The 25,770-nt window shown below is 38.0% G+C and overlaps 1 protein-coding gene across 1 annotated transcript; it reads right to left on the bottom strand.

Annotated features, from left to right (window-relative positions):
• Positions 1 to 5,711: 5,711 nt before the first annotated feature.
• On the bottom strand, positions 5,712 to 23,810 carry gnb5b (guanine nucleotide binding protein (G protein), beta 5b). Its single transcript, XM_038267738.1, has 13 exons — positions 23,667 to 23,810; positions 22,933 to 23,082; positions 20,079 to 20,190; positions 18,332 to 18,468; positions 17,938 to 17,979; positions 16,225 to 16,301; positions 15,986 to 16,118; positions 9,639 to 9,782; positions 9,422 to 9,513; positions 7,579 to 7,627; positions 7,239 to 7,335; positions 6,860 to 7,026; positions 5,712 to 6,617 (listed from the first exon to the last, which is right to left on the bottom strand). Exons 2-13 carry the CDS (start codon positions 23,056 to 23,058, stop codon positions 6,606 to 6,608), a joined length of 1,188 nt encoding a protein of 395 aa, XP_038123666.1. The 5' UTR covers positions 23,059 to 23,082; positions 23,667 to 23,810; the 3' UTR covers positions 5,712 to 6,605.
• Positions 23,811 to 25,770: the final 1,960 nt, after the last annotated feature.

Genomic DNA, 25,770 nt, shown 5'->3' with positions numbered 1-25,770 from the left:
ATAATGATAAAACATCTTCAGTCTGCTTCATCACCTTCAAAGAGATGTAAAAAGAACAGCATAAACCCAAGGATATAGTATAAGACATAAAATAAAATAACACCTTGATGCTATCACTGAAGTATCAGTAGTATTCTTTAATCTGACAGGTATACTGTGGTAGCTGAAGAATATATATATATATGTGTGTGTGTGTGTGTGTGTGTGTGTAACTGTCTAGCCCTCAAAGTGAGGACCATTTTTCCAATTTCACCATCAAATTGTTGCTGCAAAGTGAGGAGATTTTGCCGGTCCTCACATGCTATTTTGCTAATGGTTAGGTTTAGGGCTAAGGTGTCAGTTGGTTAGGGTGAGGTATGCATTGGTAATGGCTAGGTTTAGGGTTAGTTTTAGGGTTAGGCATAGAAAGTGTTCAAAATGACCGAAGATCAATGGGAGTCAACTCATGTTCCTCACTACGATGGCAGAACGAGTGTATACCTGTATATATATATATATATATATATATATATATATATATATATATATATATATATATATATATATATATATATATATATATATATATACATATATATATATATACAGAAATATCTGAAATTAAATGTGAGAATTAATCTCTTTTTCGATCATTTGCAAATGTTAAATAGACACAAATGAGACAGGACTGGTGTTTGTAAAGTTGTAGTTTATAAAAATAACATTTGTTAAACAAATAACACAAAATCTAAAATTGAACTTGTGTATATAACCTTTTTGTAGTTTAATACTATATAGCAGTCTAATTCCCTGCATTGATTTTACATTCGAATTTTAACTTGAATAGGTTCTGATGTAAGTTTTGTACACAGATAAATTTTAAATGACATCTGTTTCTAAATGAAAATAAAAGCTAAGTGAAAAATTTAGCTGCAGCAGCAGCAGCAGCAGCAGCAGTGATCCATAGATCCCAACATGAAGACACATCAATCAGCCTCCAGGGGCGCTAGTGAGAGCCTTACTTCTAGTTCCACTAGTCCTAAACTATTTTTTATGTTGTATTTATTCATTTTTTATTTCATGCGGTGTATTGTTGTCATTCTCTCCTATATGGTATGAATGATTTTTTTAGATTAAATAATGATTTAGTTTATCTCTAAGTTAGCCTGCCTGTGTCAAAACCTGTGTGTCCATCTCAGGGGCACCGCCAGGGATTTGGGGCCCCATGAAAGACATTGATATCAATCCCCCCCCCCCCCCCCCCCCCCCCCATACATTTCATATATACCGGTATGTATACTACATATGTTTGTATTAATAAATAAAACAAGTACAAAAGCCTGATGGAGCTCCTGAACTGAAATTTTCTTCAGCAACACTTTCAGGGAAAAAAAATAAAATCAGGAGTTTTGTTTAATGTTCTGATTAATTAAAATTAATTATTATTAATTAACGTTCAGAAAATGTTCAGTCAGATTTATGCACCTCGACAGGTATGTTAGTTCACTGTTCATGAGCAAGGAACTTCATTCATCTGAGACAGTGTATTTTTTTAGAATAAAGTTTTTAAATTTTTATTAAAAATCTGTCTTTTATTTGAGTAAAGTAAATCATTTTAAGGGAGAGTGTTAACTTTGGCTGCAGTGTTAGATGGTCCTGGGCACATAACCATATAAAAGTTGGCTGGGATTATTGACATATACTGTGGATCTGACTTCTGGGAGAGGGAGGGTTGTCCTTAGATTATTATTTTTACTATTTTAAAGAAAGGTTTATTCAATATTTAGGATATCTGTATTTTTAAAGATCAGGTTTCTAACAACCTTTCTTTTTAAAACTAGGATTTTTGATGTCATGAATATCTTAATATGAGGATAGATGTTAGTTAAATATATGAACATATATATATGACTAGTTGTGGGCCTAGTCAGCTTGTAGAGTAATTAACAGAAAATAAAGTGTTGCATCTATCTTTAGTAGAATTGATCACTGCAACAGTGCCTTAATAGGTTTGCTTAATAAGTCCATCAGAAAGCTGCAGCTGATCCAAAACACTGCTGCCCATGTTCTCAATAGAACTAAGGAAGTAGAGCACATCAGCCCGGTTCTGAAGTCCTTCCACTGACTCCCTGTAGCTCAGAGAATAGACTTTAAAATCCTTCTGTCTATAAATCACTGAATAGATCAGCACTTCGATCCATAATAGATCTGTTGTCAGTGTATCACCCTCCCAGACCACTCAGGTCTTCTATTTCCAGTCCTCTCTGTCCAACCAGAACTAGAACCAAACATGGAGAAGCAGCATTTAGTTCCTGTGCTCCACTGATCTGGAACAAACTCCCAGAAGACTGTACAAGTTCTGAAAGCCTGAGTTCTTTAAATCAGGTGTTAAACCCATTTGTTTAGAGCTGCCTTTGACGGCTGAAGTTAAATTACTAACTGATATATTATTAGTTTAATTCTGGTCCTACTGTGTTAGTTGTTTTACTCCCAGCTTAAATCGGCCTTTTATTATTTTATTTACCCTTTATTTCATTATTTAATTCATGTAAATCACTTTGAATCGTCTTTGTGCTGAACTGTGATTTACAAATAAACTTGCCTTCCGCAGGTTCCTCTATCTGCAGTAACACTTTATAAGCCTCATGGTTGGAGCCTGTTGATCAAAGATGGTAAATGAGAGGGAAAGTGGAAATCTTGGCAAAGGATGATATGAAGGATTTTTATGCCTCTGGATTTTAGAGGCATAGACCAGTATCAGGTATTACGGGCTATTACAAGGCTTTGTTTTTGTTTCACTCTATAAAGCCTGGAACTTAACGCTTTTTCTGACATTTTGAATTTAAAAAGCTCGCTGGATGGGAAGCAAAACCTCTTTAAACTTGGAAACAAAGTCCAGTGGATTGTTGTTTTTAAACTTTACTTCCTTAGTCTTCCCATTTCAAATAAATATGAAGAGTTAAATGTAAAAAAAAAAAGACTAAAATAAATTGTGAGACATTATAGGTGTATTTTAGTCAGAAAGTGACTTAATTTTTAATTTTATTACATTGCCTAATCCTATTCTTTTAAGATCCATGCTTTAGCAATTATTTTAGTCCAAGTATTAATAATAGAATTTATGTAATTTTGTAAATGTGTTTAAACAATGATAATAACTACATCTGTTTTAACCTTCTTCCATGTGGTTTTATTTTTCTTCATCAAAAGATGAAGAATAAACTACATTTAACTGAATAGGGGAGTGGCGGTCTAGTGGTTAGGGCATAGAGCTTGGAATCCTGAGGTTCTGAGTTTGAAACCCACTCCCACAGGCTGCCACTCTGGGTCCCTGAGCAAGACCCTTAACCCCACACTGCTCCCCCAGGCGATGGGTTAAATGCAGAGAGTTCCTTTTAATGCTCTGTACTTGTGACAGTGTAATGAGAATAAAAACAATTTTTATTGGATAATTGGGATTCCAATGGGATGCATGTTATTGACTTTAAATCTGTAGGTAAGATTGATATAAATTGACTCATTGATGGGATTGTTGTGAATTACTGCTGTGTAAAGAAACTTATTCAATTAATGAAAAACAGTTTAACAGTGTCAGCTGGGCTGGAATTTAAAAAAATATATATAATTGTTATCATAAAATGATCAGAGTATCACATTGCAAAGGAAAATGATTGATTAGAGGGTAAAAACTGGGAATATACCAATCAAAATGTCCTTTTTGTGATCAAAAAATCCATGTAAATAACAGGACAATATTTTACTTTGAATGAAAACTACAAAAAGACTTAACTTTGTTTGCAGTTTTTAGCCACATAAGCTAAATACCAAGCACCGCCCTACATCCTGATTTTGGTTTAAAGCATATATAACCTGTTTGACTTCAGCATTCCCCCATAACCAGGCTTAACATTATACCTTTACTACCAAAGGATTTAGTTTCACCTGAGCTTAAAATAAAACAACAACATCAAATGTCTGTATCTTACCGTTAAAACTTGGATCACTGACCAGCTTTAGACAGTAAAACCATCGGGCAGCAGCCACCGACTCTAAGCAAAGGTAAATCTGTCAACGATTTAAAGAACTATCACTTTGTGGGAATTCCCTAATGCAACAGCCACTTTGTTTTATCCTCCTCTATTCCTCTTTCTCTTTATTTTACATTGGTGTTTTCCTATGGGTATTCTTAGGGATTTTTGGGGGGATTCAGTTGAGCTACTGTTTAAACATAAAGACAGTATCCTGCTCAAAAGGGCCTTTTTTTCTATGTTTTGTTTGTTTTCGAGGGACTGTTCCCAAATGCAGATTTTAATAATCCATAATTTAGCATCAGTACTTTAAAGAAAACACCCAGCAGTTCAGAGAGTTTCAGTGGAAGGGTGTGTCTGTTTTAGCTCAGTACTTTGTTCATTATTGATAGGTGAATTATTTTCTGTGATATAAAGTGCTTATGTGGAAAAGCAACCTGACCTTTGAGCAATGTACCAACAATGAGGTGTGAGACAATCAATCATGTTTTAAAAAACTAGATCCATCTTCATCTGTTGTCCTTTAAAATTCAAGTTGACCTTCTGCATTTCTTTTGTATTTTTTTTCCCTCTAATTCAGTTTTTTTCTCTGCTCAGCTTTGGTAAGCATTGCTGTTTTTTAAACTGCTGTATAAATAAAGTGGTATGATTTACTGTGCAACAATCAGGCTCCTCCTGGCTAGTACCCATTCCCAGTTTATCTGGAGCTCTTACCTGCTAATTTCATTTTGGATCGATTCAGTCTCATAAAGGAAGCTGCAGGTTTGTAAAATAGTAAAATTTTACTTTGGAGGTTTTTGTTTCTAAGCTTTATCTAATTATGAAACTCAAAAAAGGTGCATAAAAGTTAATGCTGTTGGTTGATGCATTCAACATACTAAGAACAGGGAAAGTAGAAAAATCAGTGCTTTAGCTGCTGATAACAGATCTGATACATCATAATAAGCTTCCAACCTCTGGCCAGATGATGGATCTCCAGATATATCTAATAGTAATGAAACTGGAGCTTTTCTGAGGGCCGTATCTGCAGTTCTGATAAGCCTACAGATCAGTTTTGCAGCTTCAATTACCGTGTTCAACAGCCTTCAATTATAAAATTAGCTTTCAGGTGAAATGGGGCTGCAGGTGCATTCTCTAGACTGGAAATCAGGATTATTTACCCTCAATCTATTTATTTCTTTTTATTTTCAACTTAAATAAAAAGAAAAAGCTCACATTTTGGGTAATTAATAATAATAACCTTATAGTTAAAAAAGAATTCTGGAAGAAGTTTAGGCAAATTTATCAGGTCCAAAACCATTTAATTAGACACAATTTAAAGTTACTGCTCACTGCAATTTGACAAAAAGTCTTGACAATATATCACTGCTACAGTAAATTCTCAGAGTGCCGCAGTGAATAGTCCAAATATGGATTGAAATATTATTTTATTTGGGAAAAGTAGCAGACAGAAAGCAAACATAAAGCAAGACTGAATAAATACTGAACAGAGAAACAAGGAATAATCCACAGTTGATTTTATTTTATCACAGGAAAATCAGTGATGGTTAAATAAAAACACTATGATGGTTAAATTCCTTAAATCTTCATTTTAGCCATAAGGTGCATCAGATAGAGCAGTGCTTCCCGACCCTCTGATAGAAGACGCATGAACCAAACCATAGTTCTAGGTTTATCAGCTTAAGTCCACTGAATAATAATAAAATAACAAACAACATATTATTCTTACATATTTTAGTACTGTTTTAATGCTTTGCAGCATTTGTTTTATTGTTATTTATTGTGATTTCTAAGAAGGACGATATCACCATCACTGTGCCATTACAGTAGGTAATAAATAATATCTCTATAGATAATAAAACACTTAAAAAAAAGGAATGATGTGGGGTACAGTGACTTTTGAAAGAAAAGATTTTCTAATATTTTCATATTGTTGTCACTTTTCATTGGCAGCCATTAATGTAGAATGAATGCATAACCCTCAAGTTAAAGAAAAAGGATAGTTTAAAGTCTGTGTGGTGTGTATATGTATTATCTGTAATATACACCCCTGTTAGAAAATTAGTTCCATTTAGAAATCTCCTCATTAGTAGAGAAAGAGTCCACCTCTATGATTCGCTGGACAAATCTGTTGAAAGGACAACTAAGGGTGCAGTCAAAAAATAAAAATCTGTCCTTTATAGAGAGGTGATAAAAATAAATCCAAAAGCTATGAAACGTTACTTAAAAGTTTGTTAAAAACTATTTAGAGCACAGCAAACATCTGTTTAGATGAGGCCAAAAGAGAACTAGTCAACCTGTATGCCCTCACAGTCAAACACGGTGGTGGCTACATCATGCTTCTTTCTCAGCAGTAGAAAAACCACTCAAAGCTGATTGGAAAATGGATCCAATGATTAGATTTATGAAGCCCGGTGTGTTTAAGACTGAAACTAACAATGAAGAGGTTTAAGCAAGCTTTGTTTGTTACATGTTCACATGTAGAAGAGGTTGAATCTTTGAGGGAAGCTGAAGTTTAGCATTCAATCATTTAAGCAGGACTGTTGACATCAGGCAGGAGTGCTGATCTCCATCTTGAACTGAACCATTTGAGCGTCTTTAGGCCCAAATCTGCAAGAAAAAGGAAAATTATTAGGTTGAAAAATGAAAAACAGCTCCTCCAAAAACAAGAGTCGCTGCTGTGATGCAATCTGAAGCCAAATGTTTAGAATTGGGTTGAAATCTGTAAACATTTTGTTTTCTTGACGTAAAGAAGAAGTGTTGTTTATTGTCTTTGAACTGAATGTAATTCAGTTTCGGGTTTTTTGAAGCCACTAATGTGGCGTCTAACTTCCTGCTTTGCGGGGGCTCACCCTTAGGCTGTTGTCCCAGGAGGCCGAGCAGAGCGCCGTGCCGTCGGGTGATACTCGGACTCTGCTGATACGGTTTTCATGGCCAAAGAGGATGGAAACACGATTTCCCTTCAGGACGTCCCAGACATTGATGGTGTAGTCGTTGTACCCAGCGAAGAGCAGGCGACCTGGTGGTTGGTGGATAAAAATAAAGAAGGAAGTTGAAATACAGAGAAACGGATACAAACAAAATGATTGGATGGAACTTTGTTATTGCTTTAAATACATCTCAAGAAAACATTTGGTATCGTAGTTATAATAAGGTTATAGTGGAGGAGGATCTCTGGATTGTACAACAGGCCAACATTTCGGTGAACCTTTAATCAAAAGTGTTTCTCACCACTTAGAGAAAAGTCCACAGAGGAGGCGCCAAATATGATGCTGTCCTTCTGATAGACGGCCACTTCACGGTCAGCCCGCAGGTCATAGAACCGGCACTGAGGAGAACCAACAAACGGGTCAGGATAAAACACACAGCTGGATACATCAGGAGCTCAGAGGGAGCTTTAGCTCAGGATAAGTTAGTATTACAAGAAGTTTTAGAGTGTTCAGGCTGTTAAAAATAAACATCCCTTAGTCTGAGGAAAAAAGATTCAGAGTGAGACCATTACATCAACTGAGAGTCAACTTCCTCAGAATAACTGCTGTCCCATGACATCAAGTGGGGAAGCAGAACTCACCGTGGCGTCATCTGAAGCTGAGGCAAAAGCGTCGCCACTGGGGTAGTACCTGGAGAAGAGGAAGAGACGTTTTCACTGTGACGGCTGGAACAACAAACACCATTCATGTCGTTTAGTTGTTTCATATAGGGTTTCATTGACAGAGCCATCTCATTATTTGGTATTAGTCATCAGCATTACACTGTATTCCTGAAGTAGTGCTCGCTCTTTGGTTTACCCTGTTTTTGTTATGATTGGGTTTCATTTATTTCTGTTTGAGTTTTGCAGGAGACCAAGGGGCTGAGTTGTTTTGGACCGTACCACATCAACGCAACGGGGGGGGCGGTTTACTTTATTTGGTTTATTTAAGCTCAGTGGGGCATTTTTGTACTTGTTGCATTTTATATTTTCGGGTGATAAAAAACAAACATGTTTTTTGACATTGACCTGTGCCTGACTGTCCTTACTGCTCACATTGATTTGCTGTTTGTGCAAATTAAAATGCACATTAAAACTGTGGGGCAACTGTTGGGTGACAGTGGTCTCTGATGTAGGAGTTTGCCGTGCAACCGTAGGGTGTTCGGCTCAAGCCCCGACTCTGGATTTCAGTGTCGTCAAGACACTTCACCTGCATTGCCTACTGATGGTGGTCAGAGGGCTTGGTGGCGCCATTGTACGGCAGCCTCGTGTTTGTCAGTGTTTGTATGGGCATCTGTGACTCCATCAGTGTGCGTGAATGGCTGAATGCCTGAATGTAGTGTAAAGCGATTTTTGTCACATCCTCTGACTTGAAAACGTGCAGGCCATTTTGTGTTCCTCTATTAAAATAGTTTCTATGGAAACAACTGGGACGTCAAATAAGGGAGCCAGACAACAAATAATCTTTAAGATTAATGCATTCTCACATATCAGCCAAACTGTTGACTTGAAGAGCATAAAAATATATCATATTAGCTCTATGAAAGGAGCTAGATAACAAATAAAAATGTTCCGAGACTATTTAAAATCTTAATTGTTAACTCAATAATTATCTCTAAATCAAGTTAATTAAATTAGGAGAGCATGGAGAACGTAAATGAGTTTGTGAGTTGGTCTGATAAACCCACATAAAGGAGGACCTCTTATCCATCCTAAAGACTAAATTGATTTTTGTTTTTTTATAGCAGCAAGGTAGGAAAAAAGGTTTATTAAGACGGAACCCATCCAAAATGAGTAGATCTAGTTTCCCTTTACAGTCTAACAGACCTGACTTGCTTTTTAAGCTGTTAAAATGTTTTCATTGCTTTTGATTTTGGTGAACTTTGGATTCACTATATAATTGTGCATTATTCTAATAACTCTAACATAACAAACTTTATTCAAGCAACTCTTTGTACTTCCTTTTACTAGGGGAGCCGTGTCACATGTCCTTTTCCACGAAAAGTTTAGAGTCCAAAGTGAAGTTGACGTGTAAATGTTCCAACACGACTTAAATGACTAAAAACAAACTTGCTGACGAGACAAACTGCTGTTCTGGGAATATTTCAGTGTCAGGATGAGGCTATGGGTGCAAAATGTAAGATAAAGTTGTAAGAGGAATATTTCAGAGCCTGGGGGGGGAAATAATCCTGTTTAATCCAGAACATTATCACAGCGATCAGACAGCTGCAGAGCCACGAGATCCAGCTTTTAAATCACAGATTACATACAGAAGTGCTCATTTGAAGCGCAGCTGTTATGAGACCTCTGAGTTTAATGGTGTGAAAACCTGATTGAGCAAAGCCACGCTTCAGTGGCATCTAAACCAACACTTTCTTCCAAACTCATTAGATGATGCATGCAGGACAGTTTCAGTCTAAAGACAGATTTGTGGAAATTAACTAACTTCACACAGTTGATATCAGACTCGTGGCTTTCAAAAGACTGGATGTTCTGTCCTGAGCGCATATCCCATACATTGGCCTTCATATCACAGCCCTGTTAACAACACACACAGAAAACACAGGTTATTAAAAGATAACCTCATTATAAAGCATTGCTTTAGGTAAAGCATGCTCTGTGCTTTAACTAAATGTGACTGTGACGGACTGGTGTCTCTTTACCCCAGATACAAAGGTATTTCCAGTCTCAGACGGAGCAAGATCCAGCGACAAAACATCCGCTGTGTGACCGTGGAAACTCTGCAGCAGCTGCCCGCTCTCCACGTCCCACAGGGCACACGTGCCATCTCCACTGGAGGTCAGCAGCTGCCAGACAGATACATAACGTCAAAGGTACCACAACATGTCTGTGGGGAAAGGTGCACTGAATGGACTTGGAAGAAACAAACAGAAATCCAGCCTGAAGCTTATAGAAGTTATTCAAATATAGAAAATCCTATTTGATCTGAAGTAGTGAAACCTCAGCACAGCTTGGTATCACTAAGAACCTCAGGGGCTTTAGAAAAGCCCCAAACATCATGCTGGTTTGTTATTTTTAGAGTTTATCTCTTGCTATTCTTGTTAATCTCTTTACCTGTTTGGTAGTATTTTCAATTCTCTAATTTACTGGGAAATGAAAGAGACAGAAATAACCCAGTGGCTTCATTGTGTCCTATATTTACTATGCAGCCATAATAGAACTTTTGTTCCAGAGGGACATCGACTGAAGGAAGTGGTATTTTCACATGAAAAAGAAAGTTATTTGTTGCCTGTATTAGTGGGAATCAGCAACAAATAGAGTCAAAACACACAGAGAAGACAGTAGAACAGCACCTATGATAGGCTGAAAGCTCCCACTGAGCAATCGTCCATCTATACACAAACAGAGCTGCAAAACGTTCAAATGTCACCAAATCCTCAGATGAAAACAAATCATGGGCTCTGAGAGAAACACAGAAACATCCCTGATGGCTGCTTGATTAGAGAGGATGCTGCATGACCTCAGACCTGAAACACACCACATCCTGCTGCAGAGAGAGCAACTCTCACTTCTAGCATTTCGAAAAGCCACAGTTTCACAGAAACGTGTTTGCTGGAGCGATGAGACGAGTAGCTTTTCTATCGGTCTGACTACTGATCTGCTGCAGGATATTTAAAAGCCCATCGACAGGAAGCCTTGACTCATGCACACAAAGAGGCCCTGGAGACTCTGATTTACATTAGAGAGGGAGTTTCTGCCTTCTGACAACAATGGACACATTGGTTGGATGGGGGGGTAGCAGTAGGGCCTAAGAATTACTCACACAGCTTGAAATACAAAAACAACATAGTTATTAATTGGAAGGAAAATCTCAACTCTCTACAGTTTTATTTTTACATATGAAATCTAAAAAGCATCCCCAAAGCACAATGCTGCCATCACCATGTTTCACTGTCGGGCTGGTGTGTTCAGAGGCAGTGTTGTTTGCATTGAGGCCACAGCTTTTAACTCTTTTTCCAGCTAAAAGTCATAAATCCATGAGATAATGGATTTATGGATTTTTAACAATAATTGGATTCATGCAAGTCATGCAAACTTTATATTGGGCATCTTTTCACTCTCTTTTCTCTTTGCAAATCATCTAAATCAAATTAATAATCAATCTTTGTCCTGTGAATGGATTCTCTGTGGATCCCTGCAAGGCAACAAACAGTTAGAGATGTACCAGCCTAATATTACCTAATCATGCTTTAAAGTTCCCCACAGTTTTATCTCTGATCTTTACCGACCTTCTCTAACTTCTGATCGGTTTCCCAGGATTTTCCTTTAGTGGCGTTAGAGCAAGACGGTCTGAATACATAATGTATGCCACTTTTTTGACATTAAATTTTCTAAAAAGCGTTTCCTTTGTGCTTGTAACATGGCTGAATATGGAAAAGCTGAAGGGGTGTGAATACTTCTGCTATCTGCTGTGTAGTTGTGTTTATTTGTGTGGTAAATGTTCTGCCCTCAGGGTCAGAGTACTCCAGTCTCCCAGATAAAAGCCACTCAGTGTCTATTAATACTCCCAGGACAGATCATACCACTCCTCCTCTCCTTATTTCCCTCCCCTCTGTGCTCTTCTGCTTTTTGAAGAGCCAGAAAGGAGTAAATTATTAACGCAAATAGCTAAAACCATTTCCTTCATGTTGTTCCTGCGATCTGCTCAGCTTCGCACACAGGATCCAATTAAGTAACATTACTGACGCACAAAAATTCAACCAGCAATAAATTGATATGCTAAACAGAGATGTGACTTCCAGCTGTGATGACTTTTAGCTGGAATAGATGGTGAGAAAATGGTGGAGCAGGTGTTCCCCCAGGCTGTGCTGCATAATCAAACATGCACACACCTACTTTGTTGAATCTGAAATTTCACTCCATCTCTTTTGGATTTTTTTTTCCATTGCTGCAGGATGTATTCTGCAACCCTTGTTTCCATTCATGCACTGTTTTTAGGTCATCGTTAGTGTTTAGAAGAAGATACCCTGTATACAGGTGCTGGTCATAAAATTAGAATATCATGAAAAAGTAGATTGATTTCAGTAATTCCATTTAAAAAGTGAAACTTGTATATTATATTCATACATTACATACAAACTCATATATTTCAGATGTTTATTTTGTTTAATTTTGATGATTACAAATGACAACAAATGAAAATCTCAAATTCATCATATCAGAAAATTAGAATATTACTGAAGACCAATAAAAACAAAGGATTTATAGAAATGTTGGCCAACTGAAAAGTATGAACATGAAAAGTATGAGCATGTACAGCACTCAGTATTTAGTTGGGCCTCCTTTGGCCTGTATTACTGCAGCAATGCGGCGTGGCATGGAGTCGATCAGTCTGTGGCACTGCTCAGGTGTTATGATAGCCCAGGTTGCTCTAATAGTGGCTTTTAGCTCTTCTGAATTGTTGGGTCTGGTGTATTGCATCTTCTTCTTCACAATACCCCATAGATTTTCTATGGGGTTAAGGTCAGGAGAGTTTGCTGGCCAATTAAGAACAGGGATACCATGGTCCTTCAACCAGGTACTGGTAGCTTTGGCACTGTGTGCAGGTGCCAAGTCCTGTTGGAAAATGAAATCTGCATCTCCAAAAAGTTGGTCAGCTGCAGGAAGCATGAAGTGCTCTAAAACTTCCTGGTATGTGGCTGCGTTGACCCTGGACCTCAGAAAACACAATGGACCAACACCAGCAGATGACATGGCACCCCAAACCATCACTGACTGTGGAAACTTTACACTGGACTTCAAGCAACGTGGATGAAGTGCCTCTCTTCTTTTCCTCCAGACTCTGGGACCTTGATTTCCAAAGGAAATGCAAAATTTACTTTCATCAGAGAACATGACTTTGGACCACTCACCAGCAGTCCAGTCCTGTTTCTCTTTAGCCCAGGCAAGACGCTTCTGACGCTGTCTGTGGTTCAAGAGTGGCTTGACACAAGGAATGCGACAGCAGAAACCCATGTCTTTCATACGTCTGTGTGTGGTGGTTCTTGAAGCACTCACTCCAGCTGCAGTCCACTCTTTGTGAATCTCCCCCACATTTTTGAATGGGTTTTGTTTCACAATCCTCTCCAGGGTGCGGTTATCTCTCTTGCTTGTACACTTTTTTCGACCACATCTTTTCCTTCCCTTCGCCTCTCTATTAATGTGCTTGGACACTGAGCTCTGTGAACAGCCAGCCTCTTTAGCGATGACCTTTTGTGTCTTGCCCTCCTTGTGCAAGGTGTCGATGGTCGTCTTTTGGACAACTGTCAAGTCAGCAGTCTTCCCCATGATTGTGTAGCCTATAGAACTAGACTGAAAGACCATTTAAAGGCTTTTGCAGGTGGTTTGAGTTAATTAGCTGATTAGAGTGTGGCACCAGGGACCATCAATTTTGAACCTTTTCACAATATTCTAATTTTCTGATATGATGAATTTGAGATTTTCATTTGTTGTCATTTGTAATCATCAAAATTAAACAAAATAAACATCTGAAATATATGAGTTTGTATGTAATGTATGAATATAATATACAAGTTTCACTTTTTAAATGGAATTACTGAAATCAATCTACTTTTTCATGATATTCTAATTTTATGACCAGCACCTGTATATGTACAAAATACCACGTAGAACTGTGTTTTTTGTCATTGTTAATTTTGTACCAGAGGCCATAGTGGCCATTACAGACGAATATGAGCGTCAGAACACATGGTGATTATCTTTGTTCTCTGAATCGAAATATGCAACTTCCTACAGGAACATCTCAGAAAGTCAGAATTTGGAGTCAGAAAGTCGGTGCAACATGGTGGTATCGCCTTGTGCATTAAAGTTGGATGCCACTTGCATCACCATTAGTTATATTGGTTCCAGGTACTTAGAGATTCACTTCCATACAGAAAGCTCATATACTTATCTTCAACTACCACAGTATATATGTCAGATTAAATAATACTACTTATAATTCAGCGATACTATCAAGGGGTTATTTTATTGTATCTCTTATACTACAGTATATCCGTTGGTTGTGCTGTTCTTTTGACATCTTCCTTTGCAGGTGATGAAGCAGACAAAAGGGAGACGATGATAAAACATCTTCTGTCTTCTCTCTCCTCTTTCTTTCATCTTTTCTCCTTCTTGTTTTTCCTTTCGTGTTCTACTTTCCCATTGCAGTGTCCATATAATCTGTAATACTCCCTGCATGAACTATAATAAAGCTATTTACATGCATAAATCAAGCGGAACATTATGGCGAAAGCAACTTTTGAAAGTAAAATCTGTTGGGCTCTTTTTGGCATCAAGAAAATTATTCTTATTGCCACATTTCCAGAAGACACAGTGAAAAAAACAACATTAGTTATATTTTCCTACATTATCTTTTTTTAACGGTTCTTTATTATTTATCAGCATTGAGACAGCCATTCAGGGGCTACTTGTGAACATTTAGAGGACAATATGTTTAAATTATTAAATGTTTTGTGATTGTTATGCTTGTAACAGTGGAGATAGTGACCTTATAGAAAACAAGTGTCTAGATGCAGAAGAGCAGAAGGCATTTACCTAGATGATTAAACTCCAACTTGTTGATAATGGAAGCATTATACAGCACAATCTATCTTTCACTGCTATGCAGATGACTTTCAGCTTTATGTATCTATATAAGGAAAAGGATAACTGAACATGCAAAACACATATAGGCTGTCTGGAGCAGCTACAGGATCACATGGCTCTTAAAAACACAGAAGAGATTATTATTGTTTATATTATTTGATTTCAATGTGTCTGGTAGTTTTTATTCTAATATTACTATGGCCATATTGCAGAGAGTTACATCATATAACATCTTTGTTTATAGATGTTGGAGATTATCCTGTTTTCCAGTGTAGTCTTGTTTCTCTGACTGTGACTAACTGGATGTGCTTTCTTCATCCTCTGACATGGGAGCTGGCTCGGAGCTCGTCTGCCTGGCTGTGTGTTTCCTGGACCGGGCTGTCCAGTCGTCCTCGGCAGATGGTTGCTAACACTGAGCCTGGTTCTGATGGAGGTTTCTTCCTGTTAACAGGGAGTTTTTCCTCTCCACTGTCACTACAAGCATGCTAAGTGTGAGGGATTGCTTTCAACTCAGTGAGTTGATGCAATCAACTGGTTTCCCTTAGATAGAAAACTGAATCAATTTGACTGGATGATCTGGTGAACTGTAAAGTGCCTTGAGATGACTTGTGTTGTGAATTGGTGCTATAGAAATAAACTGAATTGAATTAAATTCTAATAAAACTGCACTGAACAGTTTTAGTGGTCTTCCTAACTGTCAATCATTCTGGTGATATGTTTATGTAATTCTTATATTTTACATAATTCTTATATTTTACGTAATTCTTATTCTAATTGTTAGTTAACAGTCTATTTAAGATGCAAGTATTTTAGTAGGGCCCAATGTTCTTTACTTCAGTTCTCTGAAAATCACCAGAATATAGAAAATGTATATTGTGTGAATATTTTTCCACATAACTACAGGTCCCTTGTTATTAATCAGTAACATTTACTGTGCTATAAAAAGTCCACATTTTGCCACTTTGTTTTAGTTAAATCCTCTGAAAACCTACAACCTATACCTGCACCTATCCTTATCTATCCCTGATAGGGGTTGCTCGTCCAAACTATTTTAATATCTCACTGCAAGGTTTGGTGAAAAGTTGGCAGCCCTGATAATAGTGTTTTAAATCTACCTCAGAAGAGGGAAATTAGGACGTCATAATCACAAAGGCGGTAGCAATTAATGTTTTCTGTTTTACATCAGATCTGTTTTGCATAATGTGTTTATGTCCTTATCATTCGATGTACACTAGATGCATATTTTTAGCAAATGCAAACCATCAGCTGTTATTTCTCTAACATGGACCCTGGTCACGACAAATTGGTAAGCACAGCTACAAGCGTCTGATTAAAAAAAAAAAAAAACAGCAACTCTATGAGTCTATTAAAGTCCTTAACAGATCAGTGACCTGTTGCTCACCTGCATGTCTGAGTTGGTGAAGGAGCATCCAGATACATAGTTGGTGTGCATGGCAACCGGCTTCTTCTTTGCAGCCAAATTTTCATTTCTGTCTAACGACAGCGGGACCACTGAGCACTTGTTATCCAAGCCCCTATTGGATGACATCACAGATATTAGATACATTTACAGGAAGTGAAGGAGACACTTTTGCTTCCAATCAGCTGATTATATGTGACAAAAGGAGGCAGTTTACTCACCCACACGCAACAGCACAACCTGAGGGAGCGTATGCACATGCCATGACCCAGGTACATGGCAGGGTCACCCCATGCTCCTTTAGGACACAAATAACACGAGCATTAACACACAGTCACACATCAGGATGAAAACTATTCCCTCCTGATTAAAACTAGGATTCTGTGCAATAATAGTCCCCTTTCAACACTTTAGAAAGTCAACTAAAAGTAGTAAATAACTGTATGGTGGAAGAAACACTATTTCTAGATATGTTTTAGAAATAAAAAGTCATTAAATACGGAGAAACCAGACACCTTTAGAAGTTAGATAACAGGTAAATAGATTGCAACTGTAATTTTACTGTAGAATGAATATGCAAAACACAGAACTAAGAGTGGCAGACCATCTAAGGTACGCTGGAGAGAGAATTGATCAGAGTAGTAGCCAACAGGTCCTGGTAACAATGGAAGCGGCCTTTATGGAAGAATAGCAGGAAGGTCGCCATTGTTAAAATACGGTTATGATTAGTCCAACTAAAGAATATCCATCCATAAATAAAGGAATAAGGTTCTCTGATTAGATGAGAATAAAGTTTTACATCTTTGGCTTTACATAGAGGGAAGCTGATAGGGAGCTAAATCCATGGCAGTCCTGGAAGCAAACCTGTTACAGACTGCAAAAAAAATGGAGCCTGAGGCAAAGGTTAACGAGCCAGCAGGACAGCGACCTCTTGGTTACAGAAGAATGTTGGATTAATTTATTAACAGTACTCGAGTTGAGGGGTGGGGTGGAGGGTGGGGGATCCCCCTTCTTAAAAAAAAATCTTAAAAATCATCCCCCTTATTAAATGACCATCCCCCTGTGACATTTTGTTACTGAATGTGTAAAATTTACGAGTAGCCTGAGCAAACTAAATAAAATCATATTATTTTCTGGAGGAACGTTTCCCTCTGCTGTGGGCTCTAAATGGGAAGAAAAACATCTGCCTTCCTGTAGAGGGGAGAAGGGCAAAGTCTGCGTATATTTCTCTAGAAATGAGAACATTAATAATAAATCAATAGTTGTGTTAAATCAGCTGAGTTTCTGATCAGATCTAAATGATGACATCTGATCATTAGACACCTGTTACTGTCTCACAGGATTGTATTCATAGATATTACAAGAAGAACTAGAAATAATAAATTACTTAAGATGAATTTGACTACATTTGACAAAATCACTGTCAATGTAACCATCTGTATTTTTAATATGAGCTGTCAAATTCCAGCTGTCACTGGTTTTTCATTTATTGAGGCAGGAACAGACCGAAGTTTCATGGGTTTTTTCCAGCATGGATTGTTTTCTATTTTGTTTTTTACGTATCTGCATTTAGATCACTGGGATTTGAGTCAAATGATGACATTGACACTAGTATTACCAAATACAAGTTTAAAATGCTTAAAAATAACACAAATATGTACATTCTGAAGATTATTTGATGGATTCTCCAGGTGTTTTCTCCATCAGTCACATTATTGGACATTATTTACAATTTAATGGACAGAATGTATTCGTTCATAGATAAAAATTCTGCTTTGTTTATCTGACAAACCATCCACATTAAAAGGAGTGATCCATCCATCCATCCATCCATCCATCCATCCATCCATCCATCCATCCATCCATCCATCCATCCATCCATCCATCCATCCATCCATCCATCCATCCATCCATCCATCCATCCATCCACATACCTTATTAAGAGTAAAGGCGTCCCATACGATCACCTTTCCATCCTAGATGAGAGAAACATGTTTGCCTTCATCTCAGGGTTAAAATAAAATTTTCTCATAAATTTGTGCACTAATTCTATTTTCTTCTGGGATTCGCAGCTCTTGCAGAGAAAAAGGGAATTATGTAGAGACTAAGGGGAAGTAATGGGCCCATTCAGGTGAAATCTACACTGAGAGACATGCAGTAGTCTCTAGAAACCTGCAAAACAATTCTACTAATGTTATTCCTTTTAATGGCTCTAACTTTAGCTCATTAAAATCCAAAGATGCATCTGGTTCCAGTGCTGTCATCACGTGTAGGGGGCTAAAACACAGCACAGGACCCTTCAGCAAAGGTTTGTGTGTCTGCTTGTACCTGTGATGAGCTGACCAGGCGACGTTTGTCCTTGCACCAGTCCATGCACAGCACCTTATTGCCATGACCCTTTAGAACACGCCTGGTTTTCAGGGAAAGAGCAGCAACTGCCTCGACCTTCTCAGCAACCTGATGCACTGAGGGGACATGCAAACAATACACACATGTACATAATCAGGTGTTTGGAAAAAGGCAGTACTTAACGGTTTTTCTAACTTTGTTTTTGTACTTCTAGTTTAACTTTCAAAGCTGTAAACAAGAGATGCTTGTATATTTGGTTTGTATATTTTGTTCAAAATTTAATCTGACGAAGGGAAATAAGAAAATAAGGAAAACAATTGGAAACACTTATTTTACTTTTCCAATTTTGTCTTTTCCAGGTTGCAACATGAGCAGAACATCAATGCATGTTTTTGAGGCTTGTGATCTCAATAAATGAAGGCCGACTCTTTATCTGATCTAAAACAATACAATAAGATTGGTAAAGGAAAAAAAGTTAAGCTTTTTTCACTCTTATTTGAGGTCTAAAAACTGATCTTTTTATTAATTTAGATTAGTGCTGTCAAAATTATCGCGTTATTATCGCGTTAACGCGAGGCCATTTTAACGGCGATAATTTTTTTAACGTGAGATTAACGCTATGTGGTTTTATGGTAAAATTTTCCAAGTACATCCCGCTGCAGCCTGCGAGAAGGCGGGGCTATTTTCCCCAAGTCTATGCATTTTCCATAGGCTTCAAGAGCGGAGCTCCTCAAGGAAAAAAGACGCTCATACACTGGGTGACGCTAGTGCCTTTTCTTTAAGCCCCACCACCAACAAACAAGTTGAGTGTCTGGTAACTAGTAGCAACCTGAAATACGCTGAGAAAACAGATTACTGAGGTGAAATGGAATCTGCTACGGCACTTGCTGTCTGTGTACGCCACAGGTCGGTATCGTGTGTGTGTGTGTGTCTGTGTGTGAGTGGGTGGGTGTGTGTGTGTTCTCATTTTTGTTAAGAGGCTGAAAAGTAACTTTCTAGAGCATAGACTACCTCCATCTAGTGATGTCGGTCTATTGATTTTGATGTATTGATTGAAAATTGTTCATTATTATCTTGGTTAATTAACATCTAATGTTAACTGTACTACATTTTATAGCAGTAGGGTAAAATGCTTGTCTTTGTTCAAAAGACTGTATTAACTTTAAAGACTGTCTCAGCCTGTTTTCAGGGCCTTTTTTTTTGGCTACATATTTGTTATTTTTTGCTACATGCCTCCCCATCTTCTTGCCATATGTTTCTATGGCATAAATCAGTGTCTGTGACCTGTTTTCATTTTAAAAAAAGAACATTGGCACAAACCTAGCCTGTATGTATTTTTTGTATGTCATCGAGAGTATTTAAATGATTTTCAATCAGAAAAAAAATTTGCGATTAATCGCGAGTTAACTCAGGCATTGATGCGATTAATCGCGATTAAAAACATTTAATCGATTGACAGCACTAATTTAGATACAAGAATTCATCAAAAATGTTGATTTAACTCAAACAGAAGAAGAAAATCATACAAGCTCCACATTAAGTGCAGTCTGCATCCTGAAACAAGCACGCTCTTTGTTCTTTGAAGCACACTCAGAGAAAAGCTCATCTGACTTCTGAAGTGGTGAATAAAAATCCCCACAGTGACTTTTACAAACAAATGAATAAAGTGTAAACTGAATGCCATCACTGCACTGTGTCCTTTGCAGCAGCTTTAGCTTCCACTCACGCTCCACATCGTTCAGCTTGCCCCGCTCCTCCTCCAGCTTCTTCTTCAGACTCTCGCTCTCCTTCTTCAGAGATGCCAGGGTCTCCCCTTTCTGGAGCCCCTGACAAGCCATCTTCGTGCACCAAAATGACACAGAAAATACAGGAGAGAAAGAGAAATAGGGGGAGTTAAAAAAGAGAGGAAAGGAGCAGAGGAAACAGGAAAATGTGGAGAACCACCACTGTTTGTGTGTTGGTTAGAGGTCCATTGGAATAGCCCTCCAGAGCAACAGTGATGCTGTTACACTCACACTCTTTTTTATTTTAGTCTCCTCCCCTCTCTGCCCCTCCTCTATCTATTCTGCTATTCAAGAACGCTGAGGGCTTTTAAAAGCCAGAACAGCAGAACTAAAGGGTTCTCTCCTCCAAGTCTTGTTTCTAAATCTGGATTAAAGCCGGAAAACAGAAATCTCCTAACATGCAGAAACGCTTAAAAAATGAAACCCCTGCCTGTTTATATTAACATTTAGAAAAAATAAACTGTTTTCATGGTTCTGACGTAGGGTTCATTTACTTCTGTCAGAAGCAGATTGTGGAAACAGCAACGTCAGAATGGGCTTTTTAGCTAAATTTGGGGTAAAAAAAACAAACAAACAAAAAGTTACATGTTGAAAAAAGTCTGATATATCAGAAGCATTTGCTTTCAAGCTGTACTTCCAAGTAGAATAACCAAGATAACCTACACTCAGCGGCCACTTTATTAGGTACCCCATGCTAGTAACGGGTTGGACTCCCTTTTGCCTTCAGAACTGCCTCAATTCTTCGTGGCATAGATTCAACAAGGTGCTGGAAGCATTCCTCAGGGAGCTTGGTCCATATTGACATGATGACATCACATAGTTGCCGCAGATTTGTCGGCTGCACATCCATGATGTGAATCTCCCATTCCACCACATCCCAAACATGCTCTATTGGATTGATATCTGGTGACTGTGGAGGCCATTTGAGTACAGTGAACTCATTGTCATGTTAAAGAAACCAGTCTGAGATGATTCCAGCTTTAGGACATGTGCCATTATCCTGCTGAAAGAAGCCATCAGAAGTTAGGTACATTGTGGTCATAAAGGGATGGACATGGTCAGCAACAATACTCAGGTAGGCTGTGGCGTTGCAACGATGCTCAATTGGTACCAAGGGGCCCAAAGAGTGCCAAGAAAATATTCCCCACACCATGACACCACCACCACCAGCCTGAACCGTTGATACAAGGCAGGATGGATCCATGCTTTCATGTTGTAGAAGCCAAAATTCTGACCCTACCATCCGAATGTCGCAGCAGATATCGAGACTCATCAGACCAGGCAACGTTTTTCCAATCTTCTATTGTCCAATTTCGATGAGCTTGTGCAAATTGTAGCCTCAGTTTCCTGTTCTTAGCTGAAAGGAGTGGCACCCGGTGTGGTCTTCTGCTGCTGTAGCCCATCTGCCTCAAAGTTCGACGTACTGTGTGTTCAGAGATGCTCTTCTGCCCACCTTGGTTGTAACGGGTGGTTATTTGAGTCACTGTTGCCCTTCTATCAGCTCGAACCAGTCTGGCCATTCTCCTCTGACCTCTGGCATTAACAAGGCATTTCCGCCCACAGAACTGCCGCTCACTGGATGTTTTTTCTTTTTCGGACCATTTTCTGTAAACCCTAGAGATGGTTGTGCGTGAAAATCCCAGTAGATCAGCAGTTTCTGAAATACTCAGACCAGCCCTTCTGGCACCAACAATCCTGCCACGTTCAAAGTCACTCAAATCACCTTTCTTCCCCATACTGATGCTCGGTTTGAACTGCAGGAGATTGTCTTGACCATGTCTACATGCCTAAATGCACTGAGTTGCCGCCATGTGATTGGCTGCTTAGAAATGAAGTGTTAACGAGCAGTTGGACAGGTGTACCTAATAAAGTGGCCGGTGAGTTTATAAAGCTCCTATAATTCATTTTATAGTTGTTTTTACTAATTAAAAGTAAATGCAGGCATTTATATTAAGCCAGTTTCTGAGGTAAAGTCAAAGTGTGTCTCTACTAGGGCTGCAGCAGATGATTATTTTGTGATTTGATTAATCTGTCGATTATTTTTATGTTTAATTGATTAAGGATCAGATAGCAAAAGCTTTCTTAAAGAAGATTTTTTTGTGAAATGAAACCAGGTGAAACTAAAACTTTCCCACTTGAGGAGTTCTGGATAGAGCATACTGATAGTTATGACACTTAAATGAATAATGTTTACATATTTTTTTACTATTTTGGTAACTACTGCTCAAAGTGGGTCGCTCTGTCATGTAAAGGCATGTTTTTGAGCCTCTACATTGCAGCTAAAGATGACTAAATTATTTGATGATGATTTTAATAATCGATTAATTGTTTCAGCTCTTGTCTCTACATGCTTTGCACATCTAGAGAGGAACATCTATTTCTGTTCTTCTTGGCCAAAAAGCTCAAACTCAATCAGATTGGTGAGCAGAAACCTTGAGGTCTTGCCACAGATTTATTGTAAGTCTAGACTTTATCTGGGTCATCTTAACCACAAATATGCTTTTTGTTGTTTATAAAATCTTATAAAGTCTAAAAACCTTCTTTAATGATTTTTTTTTATTGAGTATATGGGTAAAAAGGAAAGAAAATTCCTCTGTATTTATAATCTAGTCTTTGTGTTGATCTATTATTCATCATTTCAAATACGGTAAACTAAATGTATGAGCTTTAAAGAGAAAATATTTAGGGGGTATGAGAACTTTTTTTTTTTTTTAGGGTGTACAGACTTTAATGGTTCCCTTTGAAATGATTGTAATGTTTTCAGCTCAGAGGTGAGAACTGAATGGCAGCTTTTACCATTTCCACGCAGAAGGAGCAGTAGTTGATGGCTTCGCTCTTGATGTAGATGTTCATCAGAGGACTCGCCTTGCTGCAGCTGTCGCATGGGCCAAAAGTGGCCGCCATGAAGGTCTGATCACACATGGCTGCAGAGGATCACAGACACGCCTGGAAATAAAGAGAAAATACTCAGAGGGGTGACCAGGATTTTATTTAATCAAGGCTCTATTTGTGAAGGGCTGGTTTTCAGGGTGGTAGTTGGTGGACATGCTGCACAGGAGATAAGCAGCCGGTAATCTACTGCAGCCTGATCCTTCTAAGAGCTGCAGAGGAGAGCAGCTATTCTGGGAAACACACAAACACTCACAGCTCAATTTGTTGCACACTGATGCAACTCTAACTTATAAAGGTCTCGTCTTCTCAGAGATTTAACTATTTAAGACTTTTATGAGTTATTAAGGTTAGAAAAATTAGATAGCAGGGGTCAAACGTCTTTGATTCCTTCTAGGATGTTTATTGTTCTAAACAGAATGTATGTAGGTTTAGATTCCATATTTACTAAAAGTTATTCTTAAAAAAATTATATTGTTGAGCTTCTATATTTCATTAACTTCTTCCATGTATTTCCATATTAGAGATAAATATTTAGTGTAAAAAGTTTGGGGTTTAAATTAACTTCCATCTGAGCGATAAACCCAGTGACTATAAAAGATGTTATTCTAACTATTTTAGGCAAAATCAAAACACCTTACCACAGAAGATAATGCTTCTCTGTCTACAGCAGGTACCTGCTCCTCTTGTAGTTATGAAGGAGTCGTTCCAGCGAGGCAGATTGATCACTGAGGGGCAGAGAGAACAGTAATCTACTTAGGAAAGTGTCTTAGCTGGGAATCTGCTTGCTTTATCTTCAAGGCTCTGAGGATCTGTTTAGAGGTGGGAACAAATGTTTGGTTATGCTAGGCTGCCTGAAACTGCATTATTTGAACAAGGAATCATAAAACCTGACTGAAAAACTGAAAACATAATACTAGAGAATAAAGTATTTACCAGGAGAAACCTACCCTGCAGTGTAGATCTATGGTGAAGCAGAAACAAATTGTTAGACTTTTACCTTTATGCTGGTACCACAGACGCTGATCTGTAAAAACTGCTACAACAGATTATCGGCCCAGGCTGTCTCTATGATGAATACTTTAACATTCAGAGTACCCAAATCAACCAGCATGTTGTCTTTGCAAAAACACTATGTATGCACCGTGAATTAAAATGTGCAGATCTGTTGCTGAAAGTATGGAGAGAGTCTCTTTTGTTGAAAGTCAGAGCAGTCGGGACTGCAAGGAAGAACGTGATAAAAATAGTAATGGATTCAGGTAATTGTTAAACACAGAAATGCTTTAGCAGAATGAGAGCTTTTGGAAACTTTCATGCTACCAACTTGGTGAAAACAGCTCAGGGTAACCTGAACCACTTTAAGCTTTATCAAAAAGGAACGTTTTCAGCCTAGGCTTAAAAGTATCTGCCTCATGGGAAAAAACTGGTAGTTCCTTCTTCATGCTGTAAACCCCAACGTTCAAAGTTATTAAATAGAATGGTGTGTAATGTGTGTGTGTTCTATTATCATAATTATGTCAAGTTTGTGTAAATGTTTTTGAGTAATTGAAACAAAAATGTCTTGATTATATTGAACGATTTGTATATTAAATAAGCATAACTTAAAAACATTTATTAAGCAAGTAATTAAAACAGAATGTAACTTTTTCTATTTTTTCAAATAGGTAAGATTTAATGATGAATGTAATTTATATACAATAAATGTTATTAATATAGAACATGACATACAATAAAAATTAAAAAACTTTATTAAGCAAAACTGATCCAACAAATAACTCATAGTAACCCAACACAAGACAGAATTTCCAATGCTAAAGTGCTGCACCAAGCAGCCTAAACCATGGAGACAGGAGAGTTCTGCCACGGGTTGACCAAGAAAGTTAGGTTTCTAGGGCGTTCAGTTGTGCGGCAGAAGTGCTTGGCGGTGTTCTGTCGGATGAGCTACCCGTTCAGACCAGCATACCCACAGTCAGTACCCATTAATGCCTTTAGTTTATCCCTTTAATTAATCCCTTTGGTTTTGTACGAAAAATGGACTTTAAACTACCTCAATGGGCGTGTATCCCTTTAGTTATGTATAAAAAACGATTTAATTACTTACTTTTTGGTGTTTTACGAAGCGTACAAAACCAAAGGGATAAAAGCAAATCTGATGTCTTGCACATGTGTATTGACAATGGGTATGCTGATCTAATGGGGTATGCTGATCTGACAGAACAGCAGCCCATTCAAAATGCAGGTAATTCTATACTTTTGTTAATTATTTTACAAAATACACAACCATTATGAATGAATGATTGAGAGGTTTTACTCCATATAATTATATTAGCCTTGTGAAATGTGATATTTCACCCAGGGCCTGATTTGATCAAAATGACTCATGTGTAACATGTATAGATGTTAACATTTGGTTTGAATGACCAAAGCCGAACGTAACCTACATATAATTTTTTACTAACATAATGGGTGTCCCCTGGAACTATTGAAGCTCTGCTGTTCTGTCAGATGAGCATACCCGGTCAGACCAGCATACCCATAGTTAGTGGGTGATTTATAATTAGGCAATACTAGGCAGTTGCCTGGGGACCAAAGTTCCTGGGAGCCCATAAAACTCTCTTTACATGTATTGTTAATACAAGTATTCAATATTTGTGCTCATTAATTATGTTATTGATAAATATCCTTTTACTAAAATGCCATCTGAACGCTTGTAATATTAAGTGTGTCTCAGCCCCCCCTTCAGTG

This window comes from Cyprinodon tularosa, unplaced genomic scaffold, assembly GCF_016077235.1.
Source record: "Cyprinodon tularosa strain WSP-4 unplaced genomic scaffold, ASM1607723v1 ctg682, whole genome shotgun sequence".
Taxonomy (NCBI): Eukaryota; Metazoa; Chordata; class Actinopteri; order Cyprinodontiformes; family Cyprinodontidae; genus Cyprinodon; species Cyprinodon tularosa.
The sequence above is the reverse complement of the archived record's forward strand: the minus strand, read 5'-3'. Positions and strand labels throughout refer to the sequence as shown.

Coding starts and splice junctions, on each gene's coding strand:
- gnb5b (XM_038267738.1), bottom strand. CDS start 23,058: ATGTGTGATCAGACCTTCATGGCGGCCACTTTTGGCCCATGCGACAGC. Junction 20,191..22,932: donor GCTCCTTCTGCGTGGAAATG/GTAAAAGCTGCC, acceptor TGGTGCACGAAG/ATGGCTTGTCAGGGGCTCCA. Junction 16,119..16,224: donor GGTTGTGCTGTTGCGTGTGG/GTGAGTAAACTG, acceptor GTCATCCAATAG/GGGCTTGGATAACAAGTGCT.